General features: G+C 32.4%; 2 protein-coding genes across 7 annotated transcripts; one reads left to right on the top strand and one right to left on the bottom strand.

Moving 5' to 3' along the window:
* Positions 1–1,426: 1,426 nt before the first annotated feature.
* On the bottom strand, positions 1,427–8,112 carry LOC104902401 (uncharacterized). Of its 6 annotated transcripts, none has more exons than XR_791374.4 (3): positions 7,431–8,112; positions 2,884–3,012; positions 1,427–1,715 (listed from the first exon to the last, which is right to left on the bottom strand). XR_791374.4 is itself a non-coding variant. In XM_019251497.3 (2 exons), exon 1 carries the CDS (start codon positions 8,045–8,047, stop codon positions 7,448–7,450), a length of 600 nt encoding a protein of 199 aa, XP_019107042.2. In that variant the 5' UTR covers positions 8,048–8,112; the 3' UTR covers positions 1,427–1,731; positions 7,431–7,447. The 6 variants fall into 6 exon arrangements, 2 of the variants coding, with proteins under 2 accessions (XP_019107042.2, XP_010688474.2); XR_002040764.3 differs by having other exon boundaries at positions 1,427–1,731; positions 2,884–3,002; XR_791373.4 differs by having other exon boundaries at positions 2,884–3,002.
* Positions 8,113–15,386: 7,274 nt separating this feature from the next.
* On the top strand, positions 15,387–22,528 carry LOC104902400 (probable receptor-like serine/threonine-protein kinase At5g57670). The gene is made up of 7 exons (XM_010690171.4): positions 15,387–15,815; positions 16,230–16,484; positions 17,598–17,755; positions 17,872–17,951; positions 18,710–18,845; positions 19,348–19,497; positions 22,117–22,528. Exons 1-7 carry the CDS (start codon positions 15,611–15,613, stop codon positions 22,285–22,287), a joined length of 1,155 nt encoding a protein of 384 aa, XP_010688473.1. The 5' UTR covers positions 15,387–15,610; the 3' UTR covers positions 22,288–22,528.
* Positions 22,529–22,982: the final 454 nt, after the last annotated feature.

Raw genomic sequence — 22,982 nt, 5'->3', positions numbered from 1 at the left:
TGCATGAGACTGCACTAATTGAGAACAATAGTACACTAGCTAGTGTTTTGTTGAGATTAGCATTTTGTACACATTTTGTTAACCTTTACGTTTTACAATTACACAATATGATGAGTTAAATAGTGGTCTTTCGTATTCTTCTATTGTTTTTTTGGTAATTCATAATAACCTTAAGATTATATAGTCAGTAGGTTATCATACACCCGGATGTATCATGCTCATGGTACACGTACACCCAAGACCATCTTTCGCTCATTTGAAACCTCCAAAATAAGCATAATCACATAATAGGTAGAATTCCAAATTAGCAAACCCTGAATGTACCATATACATTATACATCTGAGTATATGATATGCACTCTAGTCACTAGGGCTATAGATATAGACCATCAAAAATAAAATTTTACGAAATAACCAACATATTCATAAATACTTGATCAAATACTATCTAATGAACGGATATCAACTACACAATTAACGAAATCATAAATAAACACTAAATTTTAGATCTAATCCCTCTCTATAATCTTATGATCACCAATCCCAAAAAATTAGATTAAAAGAACCCCTAAGATACCCGTTATCAATCATTATCGCGTAGAGACAAATGAGTTTTTGGTCCAAGAAAGTGCTCAATTGCTAATATCACTAATATGCCTACCTATCAACATGAGATAATATTGTCTTAAGTGATTGTGGATTGTAAAGGTGGCAAATAATTTTCCCAAGGGTGGAAAAAGGAATTTGCAATAATGCTTTTCATAAGAAATACCACATGTTCTTTCTAATTTGTTACCTTTCTCTTTCCATTACTCTGCCATCCATCCTCTCCCCTTTAATATCATTTTCCGTTTTCACTTAAATTTCGTTTGGTTGAGTGAAAAACATTTTCAGTGTAAAGTAATTTTTTTTTTTTTTGAAAGGGTGTAAAATGATTTTCATGGAAAACACAATTCCAAAATTAATTTTCCGTTGTTTAATTCCATGTAAGAAAAATGATGAAACAAAAGGAAAATGAAAGGAAAGTAAGGAGGTATTGAGGGAAGTGTGCAAGAGAGATAAGTAAGATCAAAGAAAACAATTTTCCCTTCATTTTGAAAAGAAAATGGTTTTCCATCACTAAGAGCGCAATTTTACTCCAAGGGAAAATGGTTTTACACTCTTTGCAAACAAAACAATGTAAAATTGAATATAGAGAAAAACAGTTATCCAGGAAAACGATTTACGTCCTACCAAACTAAGCCTTAAAACTTTTTCGTACAAAGAACCAAACAAAAAAAAACTATTGTTTTTGATGAAAATCATTTTCATACAATAATATTGGCTTGAGCAAATGCAGCCTCGTTATGGTCAATGGTATAACAATCACAGGCAGAGGCTCATAGCAGATAATTGGGTACCACACGATCAATTCAACAAGACTCGATTTTCAAAAACTTGTGATTTGAGAAGGTTTTTTCTTGAGTAGAATATGTGTTATACAAGCTTTAAACATGCATGATGGAGCATAAAGATTAAAGATTACATCAGTATCAACCTCTACTGCTAATTTGCTACAAGATATCCAAAGAGAACTTAAGAGCACTTGCAAGGTGATTTCTCTTGGCATTTAACTAATGAAACTTTCAGTGTTGATGACAATCCATCCAATCTTTGCTAAACTGCTACTGCTGATGTCAAGAATCTCGAAAGACGGACGAATGGTTTACGACCACCTGGAATATGAAGTTTCTTCATGAACAAGAACATTCAAAAACAATGATGTATAACTGCATACAAACAATCCTACCAAACTTGGCCATCAAAAAAAATCCTAACAGACTTTACCAATCACTCCATCTCAAAGATACTTTCTACGATGACTTTTTACACACAAACACAACCAAAAAAAGGTGTAATTAACGCATTAAACCTACCCAATAGTATGACATAATAGGAAAAAGTTGATTGGTAAATAGGCCTTTACATTAGGGCACAAACTTTAATAAAGGTAGATAACAACTTAGGGAGGGAAAGTATGTTGAAACTAGGAGCGTTTGATTAGGAGAATTGGAAAAATAGTGTAATGAACTGACATAACTTGGACTGAATTTAAGAAACTAATTGTGTAAATAAGACAGAACTTTGATTGATAGTTTCTGGAAAACAGTAATATAAAGTGACAACTACAAGCTTTCGAGAGACTTGCACTCTCCCATATACCAAACTATTCTCTCAATAATATTCAGCATAATTTGTCTCTCCTATTGTGTTGTATTTGTAGCATTAATTTCGTCACTTACTCTATATAGCTTACAGTGCACTACTCATATTACTCCTCTACCTAAGATATAAAACCTTTATCCTCCCGTATCGGATGAAAAACCTTACCTTCCTATTTCTCTTATCTCATTAGCATTTTCATTTCCCCCTTGCTCCCTATCAAATTAAGGAAAACAAATTTATAATTGCGGAATATCTAGGAAAATGATTTTCATTGTGAATCAATTTCCATTTAGAATGATTTATGTCGAATCAAACAGAGCCTAACTCACTCTGCAGTCAACCTACAGCTGTTACTAGATCCCCATTCCATTTTTATAAAAAAGCAGTCCTAAGTTGGTTACTAGATAACTAGCACTAAGAAAATAAATCAACAGCATCAACGATACAAACAACAAGACAGGCCCTCTTATATATGCATTCTTCAAGCTCGGATAATGGAAGATAATAGTAAACAAAGAGAATAATGACCATGAAACGATGATTGTTCAGCATAAGAAACAGCATACAGCTTTCAATGAAATAAATCCACTTGGAAGTAAAATTTGATCAATTGGTACCAAAACATCTTCACTAAGTTCATGTAATCAACCATTTGAGTGACAGTGTTTAGTTGTTTACCTTACTAGTTTTCGAAAGTCCTTTCATTCTGAAGTTGCAATCTTCAAAAAAATATAAACTCTACAAAGTGCACAAGACAAGCTACAGAGGCTTCATTCAATCTGAAATTCTGAATGTAACTGCAAAATTCTGTATTGTTCAGGAACTCAGAAGTCCAAAGACATAAATCTCATAAACCCACATTCTAAGAATTCATTTCTACTTAGAAAGTAGTTATATGCTAATAACTGATTGTTTTCTTTGGTAATTGCGAACAAAGAGGAGAAGCCAATAGATTGAATTATGAAAAAGAATACACCACTTTGCATCAGCAAACAAAGATACAGCACTCATGAGTCATGACATTTCAATTGTTCAATCGTTCAAAAAAACCCCGTTCTTATACAAGGATCTCAAACAAAAACAAAATAGTCGGATTGTCTAACCTTCCACAAACCCCATTTCTAAAATTCCTCAATCTCTAACCCACAAACTTCAACCCTCGATAGAAAACAGAATCAGCAGTCATTCACCATATTTCTTATATAAGATTTCTTATATGGCTACTTCATGCCAACCCTTGTGCATCTACACTGTCTGGAAAATTCACGACACAAGGTGCACATGGAGAGCACATATCCAGCTCAGCAAAATTTGGATTTTCTCTGCAAGAACGCGAGTCTACCCCCCATCCTGCAGCTGTGCAGTGCACAAGTAGCGTTTCTCTATTTTACAAGTACCTCTTAGTCAGATGTTGTTGCCTCACATATAGCACTATGCTTATAGACATACTTCCGTGATTTCTTTTTTTCCTACTTTAAAAGGTAAGACCACAAAAGAGAGGAGATTTTGGTAGTGCAGTAAATCTTTTGGGCTATTATGCAGCAGATGTGATATGAAACTATAACATATTCCTTGGAAGTAAGCTGTCTGTAGACAAAAGACATTAGAATTTAGAAGTAACAAGAAGAGTCTCAACCAGCCTCTAGTCCAACAAATGTTCTAGAGCAAATCAATATACATCAAGTTTCCTTACTATATACTTCCAAGACCTCCAACAGAAGTATATTACTATTCACTGCAACATCTGGTACAAGACCTCCAACCCCATCAAAAAAAAAAAGGGTACAAGACCTCCAACATTTGACATAGATTAATTAAAGCACCTTTCCATACAATATTAGGTGGCTCCACTGAGTCCACTCCTATTCCATATTTCCATTCCTATGCTTCCTATAAAATGAGAAAAAGCTTCCCTTACAAAAGAGAAAGAACCTTCGACCAAGGAGCAGGAGTCCTTCGAAAGATACTGAGACATCTAACGGGTATGAGTTATGACAAATGCATTCTATATCAGAAAAAAGATTGTCAGCCCTGAAAATCATATTATTCCTTCCCAGACACAGCACCCACAATTCTGAACACACAAACCTCCGAAGAACTTTTCATCCCTTGTGTACCAAAGCTAGATATAGTAATAGAAGATGCATCAAATGGGAGAAAGGACAAATCCATGATACTCCCACAATCTCAAATAGCTAATTACATAAGGTTGTGCAGTTTCTCAACAAGCCACTCGATACTAATTTAAACCCTTTAACTTCTTATACATACTTTGAAAGGAGAAATTCTGCCGACTGTTCATGAAAAGATTTCAAGCTAAAGCACAAGATAAATATCCCATCAAACTCAACACTCTTAGGCATCCTATAAAGGAATGAGTTCAAATCAGTGAACAGCTAATAACAGTGTAGGCTAGGCTCCCTTGTTTCCTCCTTCTGAGATAAATGTTCTATGAAATAGTACCCCCTTCTCACACCATGAAAGGATGCAATCATGCAATGAGGGCATTATGTATCAAAGAAGATGATAAAGAGGGTGAGAAACAGCACAAGAACATTGCACATTGGAAAGGAAGAAACTGATTGTAGTCACAATACCTACTCTCTACCTGAGCATGAGGAGAAGTTAACTAAGATACCTCAAGGTAAACTTCCAGGCTAGTGCAGAAAGCACATGTCTTAGACAGTCCATCTCGTTGGCTTTTTCCAAGGCCGTATCTACACTTTCATGGAACAGTATTGCTGCGTTTCACCATCAAAGATGCAAAAGAAGCATTGTGTACCAGAAAGAGATAATAAAGATGGCAAAAAAAGGAGTGGCATTCCTAAGGAATGAAACTGTACCCATAATGTCTACTTTGTACCCAAACAAAAGGGTGGAAAATGATAGAAAAAAATGGAGAAACCTGCACGGTAAACTTAAACATGCTAGTGTACGAGGCATGAGTCCCAGGCTCCCTGCAAAGGCATCCCATTGGTTTCTTTCAAAGCCATAGGTGATAGACCATACTTAATCCCAATCACTCAAAACTCTGAGAAACGAAAAATCATTGTCATTTAACAATCAAGGAGATGCATTTCAAACCAAAATCTGGAAAACTGGGACCTCCTTTCCTCCGGAGGTTCACATATTGAATCTCAACCCACCAAGATATCTCCACTCTCCTCCCTAACCCTCAGCCGGACCAGCACTAGAAAGTTTACCTTCTTTTGTTCTCAGCCATGCCAAAAAAGACCATAAAGAAAGGTCAATAGTAACAGAAGGATACACAAAGTAAACTTACAATCCCTAAATTGAAATGAATGCTTCTTACCAAATGCACATAAAATTCTCTACAAACCCACAAACATGCTTTTGCAAACTCTTCTCAATCATAAAAAAAATTGTCTACTCACTAAAAGTTTGAGGTATCACTAAAGTCAAAATGCTTAGAAGCCTCCAAGACAAATGTCCAAAGTTGGTTCACGTACAAGGAAAGGTACTGAAGAAAATTGTTTAAGATGTTTCTATCAAAAAGCACAAACAAATGACACAGAGGAGAACTTAGGGGCATGTAGAAGTTCTTGGATCAGAAAAATATTTGTAAGAGAAGACAAAAGAAGGAAGTATGGCGAACGAGATAATCTCATAAATAAAGGAAAGGTGAAACACTAAATAAATCAAGTCCTATTGTCAGATATGTTGATAGAATAAGCTAGGACAACAATAGCGTAAGCACTCATCAGTTGCATAAAATCACGTCTATTGAAATTCCAGGCAAAAAAACGACTTGAAAGAGGACCCACTGCTTTGTGATTAAAAGTGCAAGTCTTTCAGGATCCAATACCTTAATTCCTACTAGAAGGCATGCCTTCCACAACCCCCAAGACGGAACTTGTGATTTTTCACTTCATCGTTTTTCTCTCTTCAGGGCTACTTCTTATCTTCTCACAATGACTTGATATCTTACCTCCTAACCTCAGCATCTGGATGCCTCCTATATAATGTGCCACAACCATCTAAGCCTCTTCTCTCATATCTCAACACTATATACAGTCACTAATCATGTTGTTCTGGCTTTTATCAGTCCTAATCAGGCTGCAAAAGTCTCATCAACGGCATTAGCCAATCAGCTTGGCATACTAAAGTACAGTAAACAATAAAATTCTAGGGAAGCACTGACACAGTGACACATACTAGATATCATAAACTGACTTTTTACTTCAAAGTGAGGCCACAAGCAACAAGACCGACACTATTTCTATTCTACTTCGCAGTGATAAGAATGTAAACCTAAGTCCAATCATCACTCTCAAAGGCTGCAAAATTTCGATAGAAAATCAAAACCACTTGACATCCAACAGAATCAGGTTAATGCCTTGGAAAGGTATGAATAGCAATGAGATAACAGTATCCTTATACTCAAAGCATCTAAGTTTCTATCAGAAGTCATGTCAAAGATACTTCGGATTCTAGTTCTGTTTAAACGAAATCCCACATATAACTCAGATTAAGAACACGAGAACTCTGGTATAGCATTGAGATGAATCCCATTTGGCGCCATCCCAATGTGAGGGGATAAAAATCAATAATTCTATTTCAGTACTCAACTTTCAACGCTCAAATCGTACTCTCATACATGAGATTGGTTATGCTTCTAGCTCAACTTTGCCTTCCAATCTTTGCTAAGCAAATCAACCCAAGTAAGCTCAGCAAAGCATGAACTGAGAGCCAGATGTTAGCAAATGAGCCAAATTCTATGACAAAGTTTAGTATACTTAGCAAAACAAATCAAATGCAACAAACACATACTAATCCCAACAAAATTCTGTTCATAATATAAGACAGTCTACAATACCAATGTAAAACTAAATTCAACAAATCAAATGCAACAAACACATACTAATTCCAACAAAAATCTGTTCAAAATATAAGACAGTCTACAATACCAATGTAAAACTAAATTCAACAAATCAAATGCAACAAAACACATACTAATCCCAACAAAATTCTGTTCAAAATATAAGACAGTCTACAATACCAATGTAAAACTAAATTCAACAAATCAAATGCAACAAACACATACTAATCCCAACAAAAATCTCTTCATAATATAAGACAGTCTACAATACCAATGTAAAACTAAATTCAACTTGGTCCTATTAAGATAATTAATGTGAATTATTATCACCTACGCAAATGTAACTAAAACGAAGTAAATTGTCATATAACAAAAAGAAACATACCTTGGAGAAGAAATGAATTAACGATTAAGCTCAGCAGGCAAAGGACGATTAAAGCCGCCGCGACGATTCATATACTGTCTAGGTTGACGTTTAGTAACAGCTCTAATACCACTAACATCAGCACCAGGAACAGGTTTTCCTTTAGTAGAATCAAATCCTACAGGAATCCCTAATTTCTTCATCATCTCAATTTCATCATCTTCACCACCTTCTTCACCATTCAAATTACTATTCTTATCTCTCTCATCTTTTTTCTCACCTTTATTATTATGCTTCTTCTTCTTCTGTTCTTTAGCAATTCCGTCTACGAAATCAGATACAACTTTGCGCTCACTGTTTTTGTCGTCGTAGTCGTAGCCGTCGTCGTATTCGTCTCTCTCTCTCCTCCTTGAGTGGTGGTTGTGGTGGCGGCGAGACCGGTCTACGGAACGTGATCTGGACCGGGAAGGTGAACCGGTTTCCGACCTGGACCGGCGACGGCGGTCTGGAGAGCGAGAGCGAGAACGCGCGTGGCGAGAGCGGCGGTCGCGGTGGCGATCTCGATCGTCTAGTTCTCTTCTACGGTCGCGGTCGCGGTTACGGTCGCGGTCTCTCTCGTCCCTGCCACGGTCGCCCATTTGTGGTTTAGTGTGGAGAGGGAGAGTTTGGGAGTTGTATGAAGAGAATGAGTGATTTTGATGAGTATAGTAAGTTTTTAGTTCAAATAGTTTTGGGCTTTTGTGGTTTTTCATACCCCTATCGTCTCAAAATATTTTTTTTTCACAATCTTCAATACGTATTTTTGACTTTAGGGATCTATTTTTTTGACATACAACAGTTGAACTGAAATGAATAGTGATATGTAATAGTAAAAATATTGTTGAGAGTTAAATTGTACTAAACTAAAATGAATAGTGATATGCGAAAGTAAAAGTATTGTCGATAGTTGAAGTCTAGGGGCGATAATGAGCCTGACAAGCTCGCGAGCAGCTCGGGCTCGGCTCGGTCAAAGCTCGGCTCGTTGAAGCTCGGCTCGAACTCGGGTTCGGCTCGAGACTTAAACGAGCCGAGCCGAGCTAGGCAAAGCTCGGCTCGTGAACAGCTCGATTATTATTTAACACAAAAAAAAATTTATATTAAAAAATATTTTACATTAAAAAAATTTAATACAAATTTATATTTTAATTTAGATTACAAATTATATATTTTAATTTGTGATCCAACTTCACCTCTACTCCACTAGGCACCAAAGTCCCACATTGGTTAAGAAAACAAGGATCAACCTTATTTTCTTTATAAATAGCTACTACTCCAAGTTATAAAAGCATATGTAAACAAAACAAGGGTATAATGAGTTTTTTTTTCTTAACAAAACATGGAGTCCCACATTGAAATTTTAGCAATGATAGGAGTGATTCCAAGTTATATAAGCATGGAGTTCCACATTGAAATGGGGATAATGAGTTTGTTTTTCTTTAACAAACCATGGAGTCCCACATTGAAACATTGAAATCTAAGCAATGCTAAGAGGGAAATCAAGTTATAAAAGCATATGATGGGAGAGTGAACAAGCTCACCTACTTCGAGCCGAGCCGAGCTCATTAGCCGAGCCTAAACGAGCTCGCGAGCCGAGCTCGAGCCCCAAAATTTCCATCACGAGCCGAGCCGAGCCTGGGAAATTTTAAACGAGCCCAGTGCTATTCGGGCTCGGCTCGCTCGATAAGCACCCCTAAGTTGAACTGAACTGAATTGGAAATAAGGTGGAGAGAACATGCCCCTATTATATCTTTCATTTCGTATTAGTAAAAAAGTGTAAAAAAAATTGATATTATAGATGTACACGTTGAGACGAATTTTACAAGACATTAGATGAATATGTTTTCTTGTATATATTAATTAGAGTATTTGATCAAAGATTTTAAAGTTGGACTTTCGAAATAAAAATAGGAACTATATTTTGGGACAGAGAGTGTATTTAGCAATTGGTCTAGAATGGGTTGAAGGCTAGAATAATAGATAGGTAGTGAGTCTTGAATGAAGGACCAATCAAATACTTCCTCTGTTTTTTAAAACTCGCAACGTTTTTCATTGCATAATGATTAGGGAGAGGAGAAAGGGGAAAAAAACTCATGTGCTAGGAGAGGGAAAGAGAGAATCTATATTACCAAAAAATGCATGCTGCAAGTAATGGAGAATTGTCAAAAATGAGAAACGTTGCCTATTTTATGCACTTGTCAACTTAAGAGTGCCACGATGATCTTTAATGATGAAACCTATGATTGTTCTTCTAGTTGAATGAAACAAGCTATCAAAAACCTAGTTGAAATTCGTTCGACAAAGATGGAGCTTTCCAATAATATACTCTCAGGGGGCGTGAGTGATGCAAGTAGAGTTCGAGTTTGAACTAACTCCACTCGACTCCTAAGCATTTCGAGTCAAGCTCGAGTAGTCGAGTCGAGCTCACCGAGTAGATTTTTGTTCGAGCTTTACCCGAGTTGAGTTTAAACAAAGTATATCTCGAGTAGCTTGCAAGTTATCATGTTAAAAGCAACCCCAAGGTGAACAAATATGTGGAATCTAAGTAATTTGCTATAGATAATTGGATGTTCGAACCTCTGACGAGTTATGGAGTCTAGTGTCGAGTTTCTAAACTCAACTCGCCAATATCTCGAGTCGAGCGTTAATCAAAAGTCGACCGAGTCGATCTCGAATATATTACGAGATGTCTCGTCTCATCTACGTACGTCCCTACTTACTCTTGTCATTTTGTTTTCCATTATGTCAATTGACGTGCAATATTAGTCATTAACATAGTTGAATTCAACAAATGATTATTACAAATTATTAAAAAATTGATATCTTAACAATATTATTTGTTGTTCTTAAATAATTGTGCTTCAAACTTCTAGACTTTTATCCAGTATTAGGACCTTTATGAAGTTATATGTGTACACTTTACTTTTTTTATGGTCAAAGTTTTAATAAAAATTCTCACGAATTTGAATATTAAATTACTTATTATTATATGGTATCTTACTATATACCCTTCCACCCGTAAATAATTTCAATTTCATATTTAACTTATCGGATGAACTTTTGATCTTAAATCTCCATCAAAATAGATTTATGAAATTATAGATCTTTAACGATATGATTACTCATTAATGTTATTTTTCATGTAAATATCATAAAAATGGAATAAGATTTCCACTATAGCTAACAATAATGATATGATTACTCATTAGTGATACTTATATTTTAATTAAAAACATCAAAATGGAATTAAATCTCCCCTAAAGCTCTTAGCTAGCTAGCAAGTGAAAACTTTTTTAATTCTAAAACTTGATGAGCTCATGAGCATCATAAACGACAAAATGTCTATTCATTTTATCATAATGAAATCTATTTTTTCGTATCTAATCATGCAAATAATAGCAACATATTATAATCCTAGAAATTTAAAGCTAAAACAACACTGCTTGGAGATTCTCCTACTAATAAAATTGAATAGTAGACTGTAAAAAGCATTGAACATATCACGCTTATTCTCCCCTTTGAGTCTTTTGATGATTTTTTTTCACCGTTTCACAAGCTAGGACACTCACGTTTCAAAGTAGAAGCAACGAAATATAACACTTCGTCCGTTTAATACAACAAATGAATATTTTATATTTTATAAATAATACTTCATTATTGTATTTAAAATGAAATAGATGAAGTATATGAAATATGTATTCATATTACAAAATTGCACAAAACTAATAAATTAATGAGATAAAAGTCTAGGACAAAGTTTCATTTTCATGAAAATTGACATTAAATTTCAAAATTGAAAGTTCGTGTGGGTTTTTCCATCAAGATCAAGCTAGTATTTTTTTCCTGTAACCTCAAGTCACATTAAGCTGTTTTTTTTTTTTGGGTTACATAGGAAGATCAAATCATGGTTTCATAGTTCATAGTAATGGTACAAGACGAGCCATCGTATACGACATTATGACATAATGATTTGTGATTGATTAATAGATTGTTTAAAATTTTAATAGTTACACTTATCGAATCTTATTCAAATAAGTTGAGACGTCCTTTTCAATAACAATGTTTCTCCTCATTTTTTAAAAAAAAAATCTCCAATGCAATGCAATTTGTGTTTACTTAAAACTATAATATAGTGATAATATTTTGGTCTTTTCAAAAATTAATAGTGACTGTTAATATAGTTGCTCCTTTAGTTTGTTGGTAAGATAATCAGATTATAAAGACTTTAAGTATATACAAGTCTTTCATTGGTTATAATTCTAATACATGATATCACACAATTTATTGTTATTGCACATGAAAATATAAGCTAACTTAACTTATACTCCATATGCTTTTAAGAGATTGTGACAACCAAATTCCAAATTAGGGTTCCAAATTGGTGTATATCATTTGTTGACAAGATACTCCGTATAGAGACACTCTATACGACCTTGTTGTTATCTTCTTTCTAAACTTATTTTTAGTTTAACAATTACTTCTTGATCGATATCACATTTTATAGAATTTGAATGTATTGTAAGTAAACACTTATGCCAACTTCTCTCTAGAAATAACACACAAGACAGTTTATTATATAAGAATTTTTGTCAATAATAAGTTAACCTTTGTCATGTCCGTTGAAAATAAGTTATCTTTTGATTATTTTATGAATAAGTCTACTTTTAGTACTTATCAATTTTAAACAAGTTAAATTACAAATAATCTGACAAGTTTAATTACAAATAATCTAACTTTTTTTCTTTCTTTTCGTAATTTTTCATTTCTTTTTGTTTTCTTTCTCATTCATTTGAAAAGTTACACATATCATATTAAGCGGTTAAATAATTTAATAATAGACAATAATAACTTGTCAAAAACAAATTGGTGCTAAAGGTTGACTTATTCAAGGATAATGAAAATGCTGGCTGGATGACTTAAAGTTTGATTTATTCTTGACAATTTTTTCTATTACATAAAACATTATTAATATGATAATTATAGACAAATAAAGTATTTGCGACGCGATTTTACCTTTTTGTGAGAAGGGTGCACACCTAACATAAACGGAACAAGACTTGTGACATGTACCAGGCATAAGCAATTCTTAACTTAGCAGACACAAGCGGGGGAAAGCTGGAAATAGGCACATCGGTGGTTTAGAAGCTTTGAAACAAGAGGTGATGCAAGTTTAAGGCCAGTCAAATAGTACAACTCAAAAATTAAACTATTAAAGCAAAGACCACAACTAACTTACAAGTAGACTGAAATGAAAATTAATTGTGTTTTTCCAATAAAGACCGGAATGACATAAAACTATACATAAGTCTTGAAAACGTGAAGTAAAAAAACATAAGAAAACACATAATACAATCAATAAAAGGAAAATAAGGTGGATTTTACTTTCTAACACAAACTATTGAAGAATAAATTCCAAACTAAGTACTACGTAAAAAATTTGTTGCACTGCTCATCATCATGTGTACGTGTTTAATTCATGTTGAAGTGAAACAACATCGTGATGATACTTCTTATAGTGATGTCATTGATAAATCGAGCATCAACATACCTTTTCAGATTCCTATCCTAAGAAAATGAAAAAACTTCCGACTTCCGAACCACTCCTAATTATGTACACCCTTCTAAATTTGTAACCACTATTCAGTTGGTTTGTTTGTTTTCTAATAATAACATTTGTCCAAAATGTTGTAAACACTAGGGAACAAGACATAAACCAACTCCTAAAACAATTCTTAGCACTTCTATTAACTCATATCAGTTGGAAAACCATGGAGGTATATATTGTGGTCCACTGCCAGCTCCTTAAAGCAAAATCACCCTCAATCATTTATTTTTTCAGATTAATGTGCTGTCTTTCTCTCTACTGTCGTCGACACACTCTTTAACAAAAAGAGAAATAATCCGTGCTTGATGCTATACTAATGTGTGGAGTAGTACTATATCAGGATTCAGGACTTAGGACAGTGATTTTAATTAAAAATCTCACTTTCACTCATAGTGAAAATCAAACTATACCCTCCTGGGCCAGAGCAAGATGGTTTGAACGCCACATGTGATACATTAGGTTTTGGGTTCGAGATTTGTCGCCATAGCAATGTATACCATGTGGTAGTTGCTCCCTCCTTGCCCTCCACACTGACCTGGTTATATGGGGTGTGGTTTTCAGCCGTTTCACCCATGTAGTCCGAGAATTACCATTTACTAAGTGGATGGATCCTTATCACAAAGAAAAATAAATCAAACTATAAACTATGAAACTATAAGAAAGTTTTTCATATTTTATGTGGAGAAAACTTTTTTTTATTATCATACAATTTATTGTCTACATTAATAATAAAATTAACTAATGCATCATCCAAAATATTAGAAGGTTAAACATAGATAACTACATAAGCAAAGAAGAATAGAGGTAGTTATGTTTTAAGAACTCCTTTTACTATGACTATATATTATGATAGAAAATTTTGAACAACTCATATTAACTTGTACTCTTGTCTAGTAATACTATGTAAATTCACCTAATTAATTAAGTTTACTTATGTGAATAAAATGGAACATATTTACAATAACTATTGAAATTTGTATGTTATATAACTTCTTTTATGAACTCAAATGATTTGAGTTTAAGTTATTTTGTTTTAAGGTCAAAAAAACGGAGGTAGTGATGATAATGATATAAGGGCAAAGACATACACTTGTTATACAAAAAAACAAAAGGATTCTTTTAAAATAACTACAAAGATTGACGTACCCTTTCAAGTCTTAATACATGTCAATCCTCGTTCCTCACCTCACTTTCCCTTATTTAATCTATAAAATACTCCATCAAAAAGGATTAAAACATATTCAGAAATAATATAATATCAAAACACAATTCATCACTCTTTTTTTACCACATTACGACCTATTTTCATCATAGACATCACTCATCAGTGATATCCCCCGTCATCACAATAATTTCCTCTCCGTAATTATATGCATATACATCCACATAAGTTATACATATACAATCTCATGTCTTGAATAGATTACAATATAGTAATATATCTCATATTATATAAATATAGAACATAATATTTGACGCAATTGGTAAGATTTCTATCTTGTATCCTTAAAGTCATAGGTAAATTCTCACCAATTACCATTTTCAGAATTGAGTGCTCACCCAACTCCGATAAAATCTAGATTACAAATCAATAAAACAGCCAAATAAGACCCTTCTCGTTACCACTAAAAAATTTTAAACTATTTCATAATTGAGTGTCCGTTTATTCCCCCACAACTCCGAAAAGACCTAACTTACAAATCAATAAAACAGCCAAATAGGAGTATAGGACCCTTCTCGTTACTACTAAAAAAAATCTTAAACTATGTTCCAAAATGGATGTATTGTAAGGTTAGACTTTAGAGTACTACACCACTTATATACTAATGACTACAAACTACTAGTATATATATTTGGCTAAAAAGGGCATAATTTTATAGACATACACATTACACACAAACCTTTCTTAGTTAGACCTTATACATAAACAGTTCCTCTACTTCTCCTTTAATTTATTCCTCTTCCCTTGCATTTATACACCAACTAAGGCCTCGTTTGGTTCACATGGGAAGTAATTTCCCATGGGAATTTACATTTCATGGGAAATTTTTTCCCTTGTTAATTTCCTAGGAATTAGACAAAATTGTTTGGTTGACACCATAGGAAGTTGCATTTCCTAGGAAATTACTCACCAAGGGGGTGCTTGGTGAGTGATTTCCCATGTTTCATGGGAAATTCTATTTCCCTTGGAATTTGTATTTCCTATGCTTCTCCTATTTCCCTTCAACCAAACACAACACTCATAATGTATTTCCTAGGAATTTGTATTTCCAAGGGAAATAGCTTCCAACCAAACAACACCTAACATTACCAACTTCACATTTCTTCATATCTCCATTTACTACATTCACCTCTTCTTTTTCTTTCTATCTCTTTCTCCTGAACCAAGAAATTTAATATATTCAGAAAACACCAGCTAATCAAGTTACAATCACACATCTATTTCACAGCTTTTTTTTTTTTTTTTCTTCAATTCAATGCTGTCCCCTTAAATCCTTACATTTTTTACAGTTTTAAACAAAAAACAGAGCAAAAAAAAAACAGGGGAGATAACAAAGAAATGAAGTACATTCGATCTAGGAGTTTAAAGAGCTTGTTTTCGATACGACGTCGTAGTACAAGTAGCTTAGAAGATTCAGAAATTGAAGAAAATAAACAAAATAATCAGTTTGATTTTATTCAACCTGAGCTTTTTCCTAAAAAACCCACTTGGAAATGTTTCTCCTTTGATGATATCTTTCTTGCTACTAATGGTTTCTCATCAGGTTCATATTTTTCTAATTTCTTCTTATTAATATACTCAATCCGTTCTCAAATAAATGAAACGCTTTTATCTCTTATGTGAGCGCTTTTAAAGAAAATGCGTTTCATTTATTTCAGAACGGATAAAGTTTTTCTTTTGATGATATCTTTCTTGCTACTAATGGTTTCTCATCATGTTCTCAAATACTTCCTCTGTTTCGTTTTAAATACAATAAATGAGTATTATTTGTGTGATATAAAATATTCATTTGTTGCATTTAAAACGAAACAGAGGAGGTAAATAAAACGCTTTTATCTCTTATGTTAGCGCTCCTAGAGAAAAAGCGTTTCGTTTATTTCAGAACGGATAAAGTATTTTGTTGATTGTTTGTGAAATTTAATTGTTGTATTTTTTCTTTGTTGTTGTGGGTGAGCAGAAAATTTGGTGGGAAAAGGAGGATATTCAGAGGTATACAGAGGAGAATTAAAAGATGGAGAAATGGTAGCAGTGAAGAAGTTAACAAAAGCAACCAATGAGGAGAGGAGAGAGAGAGAGTTTTTAACAGAGATTGGAACAATTGGACATGTTTCTCACACAAATGTTTCTTCACTTTTAGGGTGTTGTATTGATAATGGTCTTTACCTTCTTTTTCCATTCTCTTCTAGGGGCTCTGTTGCTTCTGTTCTTCATGGTAAGTTATACAAATTCTTACATTTTTATATTTTTGAGTTTTATGAATTACATTTTTATATGATATGGAGTAATTATTAGCTCGAAATTACGTTATTTTAGGGCTCGTTTGGTTTTATTGTCAATTTTTCGTGGTTTCGAAAAGATAAGTTATGTAATAAATAACGTAAAATTGGTTATATTTATGTTAATCTGTGTATATTTTGAAACGTTAGAAAATCAAAAGATATTTCTCTGGTTTTGATAATTTAGTTTTTTCATATTAAGATAACATAAAACAGAATGTAAAGCATGATAATGAACGTGCTTTTAATAGTATTGTCCTAAAAAATTTCTAAGTTTGGTTGTATTATTATTAAACTGTATTTCTTTTTTTAATTAATGCACGATTTTTCGTTGTTAAAAAAAAATGTTCTATGAGTAAGGGATTATATTTTAGTTTTTACTCTCTAAAACTTTGTTTTCCTTTAAATTTCTTTTTATTTAAGGAAAGTATGTGGAAAGTAAAAATTTAGGTGATCCTTCCTTTAAAGGAGTTTAGTTTAATTTCTTTTATTCATGCAAAAAAAATGTTTGTGTTATTAATTAAGTATAGTGTATAAAAAAAATAGAGTGTATAAAACATACCTTAAAAGAAGGGCATTGTTAGCTTTATTTAAACATGGAAAAATACAATTAACTAGCTACTATCTCAATTACAGTCTTCCATATATACGTGGTCCAACCTTGCACCTGGTAATTTATTACTACCTCCGATCTTTTTTAATAATTACACTTTTACTTTTGACACTATTCACAAATTTCCCTTTGATTACAATTTTTGATTTATGGTTAAGAGAAAATATAGTCATTTGGAGTCTTGTTTGATTCGTCTCGATATATACTTTTAAAATATCGACTTTTTATATATTTTACAAATACAAAATCAGAGATATAAAGACTCAAGGTAATACATCGTCATGCGTGAAAAGTACAAGTGAAAAGAAATTTTAGCCACGTGTAATATTGTTAAAGTCGTGCATAATATTACATTTCGTTGAAAAGAAGCTTATATTTTATAAAAAAAAATATTAGTTTTACATTTTTAACATTTTCTCAACATATATATATGTAGATCAAAGTAAACCTCCAATGGAGTGGGAAGTGAGACAAAAGATAGCAATTGGAACAGCCAAGGGGTTGCATTACTTGCACAAAGGGTGCAAAAGAAGAATAATTCATAGAGACATCAAGGCCACTAATATATTGTTAAATGAAGATTTTGAGCCACAGGTTCACCTCTTACAAAACAGCATTATTATTGTTTTCTTCTGTAATTTTCACCAACACATAGTAATAAGACACATATTACTAAGTGTAACATGTGATTATTTTTGAAAAAAGTACAGATTTCTGATTTTGGCCTTGCAAAATGGCTTCCAACTCAGTGGACTCATCATTCAATTGCTCCTATTGAAGGCACAGTAGGGTAAGAATCTTTTCTCCTAAAATTTTTAGTCCGTTTCATATTATTTGCAATGATTTGACATAAAGTGCGAGTATGAAAATAATATTAAACGGAGGTAAAACAAAGATGTACAAATTTATTAAAAATGGATACTTTGCCCCTCTTTGAATTGTCAATTATATCTTTTTTGTTAACATAATTAGGTATACCTGAATTTAACTTCTCAAGTTTCTTCTTTTCTTTCTAATTGTTTTGTTTGTGTTTCTGATGCAAACTATAAATATTAGTTTCTTTAATTATGTATGAAATTTAATTGTTTGTAGATATGCATTGAAATAAAACTGATAAGATGCCATATGATAAAACTATATTAAAAATTAATTCAAAAGCAAATATGAGATCGGAGCACCATATGACATACTAGGTATACGATGATTTATAATAATATATAGAAAGTTTTTGAGATTAATATCTATGTTTCATCGAAGATGTAACTATATAATTACCTTTTGTAGGTATATGATTCAAAATGAATATAATCTAATGTTATGTTATTTCCTCTGAAAAGAAATATGTACGTTTTTGAAAAACTGTTAGCTTATTGGTTTGTGTTTTTTTTTTTTTGAATATTTCTTATACTTCATTCGTTTTCAAAATAAGTAAAACACTTCTCTCAAAAAACTTTTACATAAGTGAGAGGAGTATTTTACTTATTTCGGAACATAAGAAAGTATTAATGATCAGTCTTGGTGGTTTATATTTTATTCTTTTATATGCAGATATTTAGCACCTGAATATTTCTCCCATGGAATTGTTGATGAGAAAACAGATGTCTTCGCATTTGGGGTGTTTCTATTAGAGTTAATTTCCGGGAAAAAACCAGTTGATGCCTCTCATCAAAGCTTACGCAGCTGGGTAGGAAAGAATATTATTCTCACTCATATTTATACACATCTAGATATATATTTAAAACCTAAGACAAATAAATGTTATGTTGCGAAACATATTCTACCCTTCCCCCACACAATCAAATGAGACATTTAAGCAATAAAAATGTGTGTTTCAAGACTCAAACTACTCATGACCTCTCATTTGATATGCTAATGCACTAACAAATTACGCTACAATACTCATATTGGTATTTGTGAGAGAAAAAAATCATTCAAAGACAAGATACTATTTCTATTTTTTAAAACTTCAAATGCACGTTGGTAAATAATCCAAAACGTATTATATCATACACAACAACTAGTTTATGATTAAAAAAAATAAGGACTTTACATTTGTATATATTAATTCCCCTATGTTGACTAGATTATATTAATGTTTAGGGTTTCTTGTGGGTTTAAGCTTCATGTTAGAATGACATAACTTCTTTTGCTTATTATACTAATGGTCAAATGTATGATTTTGACAGGCAAAACCAATTCTTAAACGAGGGGAGATTGAGAAATTGATAGACCCAAGACTTGAAGAGGCTTATGATGATGTAGAAATTAGAAGACTAGCTTTTGCTGCCTCTATTTGCATTCGTTCATCAACTACTTGGCGCCCTACCATGAGTGAGGTAATTATGATTACAATATTATTTCGAGCAAAGGGGATCAAATCCCCCTGTGACCTCCTAGGGAGAGGAACGCCCTTATTTAATTTCCTTACGAAAATTGAACGGGCGAACAAAAGGGATCAAATCCCGCCTTTGACCCCCCTAGCTTCCCCCTTGATCCCCTAAGGGGGAACCGAAGGAACAATTATTGATTGTCCCTTGCCCTTTTTCTCTGCCTTTTTTAGTACGAGAAAGGGGCGGGGATAAAAATAAAGCAAACGGTCGAATCGTTCAATACAATGAGATCTCTGCTTATTGATCTCATACGAACTACTCGCTTTTGACTGAGACCTACTCATGATTTTGTGTTATTTTTTAAAAACAAAATTGACAATCAACATAAATATATATAATTAGACTTTCAATTAAAATTAGTTAGATCGATTATATCACTTGTAAGTTATATTCTCATTCGAGCTTATAGTTTGTCTAATTAATTTACGAATACTTTCACTATTTATGTGCAAGTTTATAATTTTCTAAGTGATGCATGCATGGACAAATATATACCAATCTCTAACTAGTAACTATACATCTATATGAGTATATGAACTCATAAAAAATATTTATAAAAAACAAAACTAAAGATAAATGGTAATAACTAACGTAGTCTATCAAATATGTATTTACGACTATTTTGTTCTTTATTTTACTCATTTGAAGCTCTTTTACTAAAAAAATTGTCATGTATATATACTGAAAAGTACTTTAAAAAATATAATAATTACGTGTGATCTAAATTAAATGAATCTTTTGGTGTACTATGAATTACGTGTGATATAATAATAATGCACGGTTTTTCTTACCAATTAATATGGTGGCCGATGATTTTTAATCTAAGTTTTCAACAAGAAATTATTTAGGCAATTGATGTGCTAACTCTACCTAATACATAAACTTTGAACACGAGCAATATTTTACATGATACGGAACCTCCCAAGTGTTACTATGGATTTGATTAATTAGTCTAATGATGTGTGACTTCTTTATTATTGTTCCATTGTCTGATTAAAGTACTGTTCTATTAAGATGCTTTATTTAATCAGACATTCGATTTGAAATGTTCAACTTGATTTTTACAACATGTGGTATGGCATCCCTCAATTATTGCATTATTAGAGACATAGAGTTGATTGTTGAACAACTTCTCATTGTTCGTAGATTATACTAGTTGCATACGTACACTAGAGTAGTAGAGCACCCTATGATCAAACAATCGAATGGTATTAGCAATTTAGCATCATCTCTGAAATTAAGTCTCGCTTCTTATAAGAGGGATTCTCAAATTCGCTCTATTTTTAAGAAACTTTTATTTATCTTATTTTTAGTAAATATCCACAATAGTATTTTTTTTTTTAGGGGTTGTGTGGCTCTCGTGATTTCATTCACTCAAAAGAAATTTTAAAAATACTATGAACTATCTACCTTATAAAATGTTATGATTTCGTCAATTTGTTATCAGTTGTTTTACTTTAATTTTTGACATGATTCACCAACCTCTTTTTTTTCCCTTACAGAACTTAAACAAATAGAAATATTATTTTGGAACTATTTTTCTATATATTTTCATGATATATAATTTGTATAGTTTTTACTATTAAATACTAATTCTTCTGTTTCAAAATATAAGGCATTCACGTTTTACGAAAATTTGCTTTGACCACAAATATCTCTCAAATACGATAAATAAAAATTATAAAAATTATACCGTTAGATTCGTCTTAAAAAATACTATAATAATATTATTTTTTAGAATTTTTTATCAACATAAATTGAGAGTAATTAACGGTCAAAGTTCGACCTTGAATATCGTGTGTGCCTTATTCTGAAACAGAGGAAGTATCTTTCTTCGTCCTATACGGAACATGAGAAGAAACTAATAAAATAATTAAATGCACGTTTTGCACTATTTTTCTACTTTTGGAATTTACTTTTTTGCTGTCCAAATAAGGTAATATTTCTTAGAGGATTAACTTTTCAAAACATCTCAATGGAAAAGCTAGAATATCAAATAGGAATGAATTCGGTGTAGTTAAAGATAATAGTGGTCAAAGTAGCATATTAACAAACACGAAAATTCAAGTAAATAATTAGATAACAAACGAAAGAAATATCATTGTTCCTAGATAGTGAGGGTGTACAATTCAATTTTGCAAACAAAACATACATATGTACTTCTTCTATATCTTTTTGTTCTTTATGTTTATAATATTTTGTGAGAGGAAAACTTTACAAGTTTGATATACTTTTGAAGACGGATAGAGTAATTATGTCGAGTTGTTAATGGACTTAGGAGGTCTTGAAACAATCCAACATTTATCAATGATCTATTTACTTGAATTATGTCATATTTTATCCTCAATTAAATAAATGACGTCTGCTATCCTTGTAGGAAGAAATGTTATGCCCCATCCTTCCTGTTTTAGTAGCTAATCTTGTTCATGAAGATTTACTTTTGTATGATTAGTATGCTCTCTAAGATGTACTTCGAGTTTTATTAATGCAAGTTTTCCTGATGTCAAAAAAAAAAAAAAAAAAAGACGATTACTTATTCTAAGAAATTTTGTTTGATATTGACAGGTATTAGATATATTAATGGGAGGGGAAATAGATAAAGAAAAGTGGGAAATGCCAGAAAAAGAAGCACAAGATCAAGATCAAGAGTTTTGGGATTTTGAAGACCTTGAATATGAGTGTGATAGTTCATTCTCAACATCAATACATGATTCAATTTCTACTGGAAGCTCCTAGCTAGAGTCGAACTATGGTAGAAATGCATGGTATATTCAAAGTTGTGTAAATAAAACTATAAAAGACGTGAAAATTATTGCCTAGGATTATGTGTTAAACGTTGTAAACTAGATGAGTTAATTATATTATTTCTATGTTAAGCTCCATATATATGTGTATTATTATTGCTACAAATGTTGAGAAGGCCTCATTTGGTAGAAACAAAGTATGAGTAAAGAGTAGTTTTTTTTGTTACTTTAAAGTGGAAAATTTTGTCGATCTCCGTTCTTTTTAATTGTTATAATTTGACATTTTACACTATTCGCAACACTTTGACCCTTGTTTGTGAATTATACGTGAATAAAAACATAGTCATGTGTGATCTTGTTAGATTCGTCTTAGTATGTATTTTATTAATGTATAATTTTTATAATTTTTACAAATACAAAACTAGAGATATATATTCGAATTTTTTCCTTAAATAATGCAAAAGTGGGTTTTAATTCCCAAAATATGCCCAAAAAAATTAAAATTCCCTGCGTACCGTCCACGTAGGACGGCACGCGAGAAAATTATTATTTTTTTGTTTTAACCCACGGAAACCGCTACTTAAAGTAGCGGTTTAATTTTAAAATAAACCGCTACTCTGAGTAGCGGTTTATAAATATAAACCGCTACTCGGAGTAGCGGTTTATAAATATAAACCGCTACTCGGA

The sequence above is a fragment of the Beta vulgaris genome, chromosome 8 (assembly GCF_026745355.1).
Source record: "Beta vulgaris subsp. vulgaris cultivar EL10 chromosome 8, EL10.2, whole genome shotgun sequence".
Classification (NCBI taxonomy): Eukaryota; Viridiplantae; Streptophyta; class Magnoliopsida; order Caryophyllales; family Amaranthaceae; genus Beta; species Beta vulgaris.
This window is presented reverse-complemented; position numbering and strand designations above follow the sequence as displayed.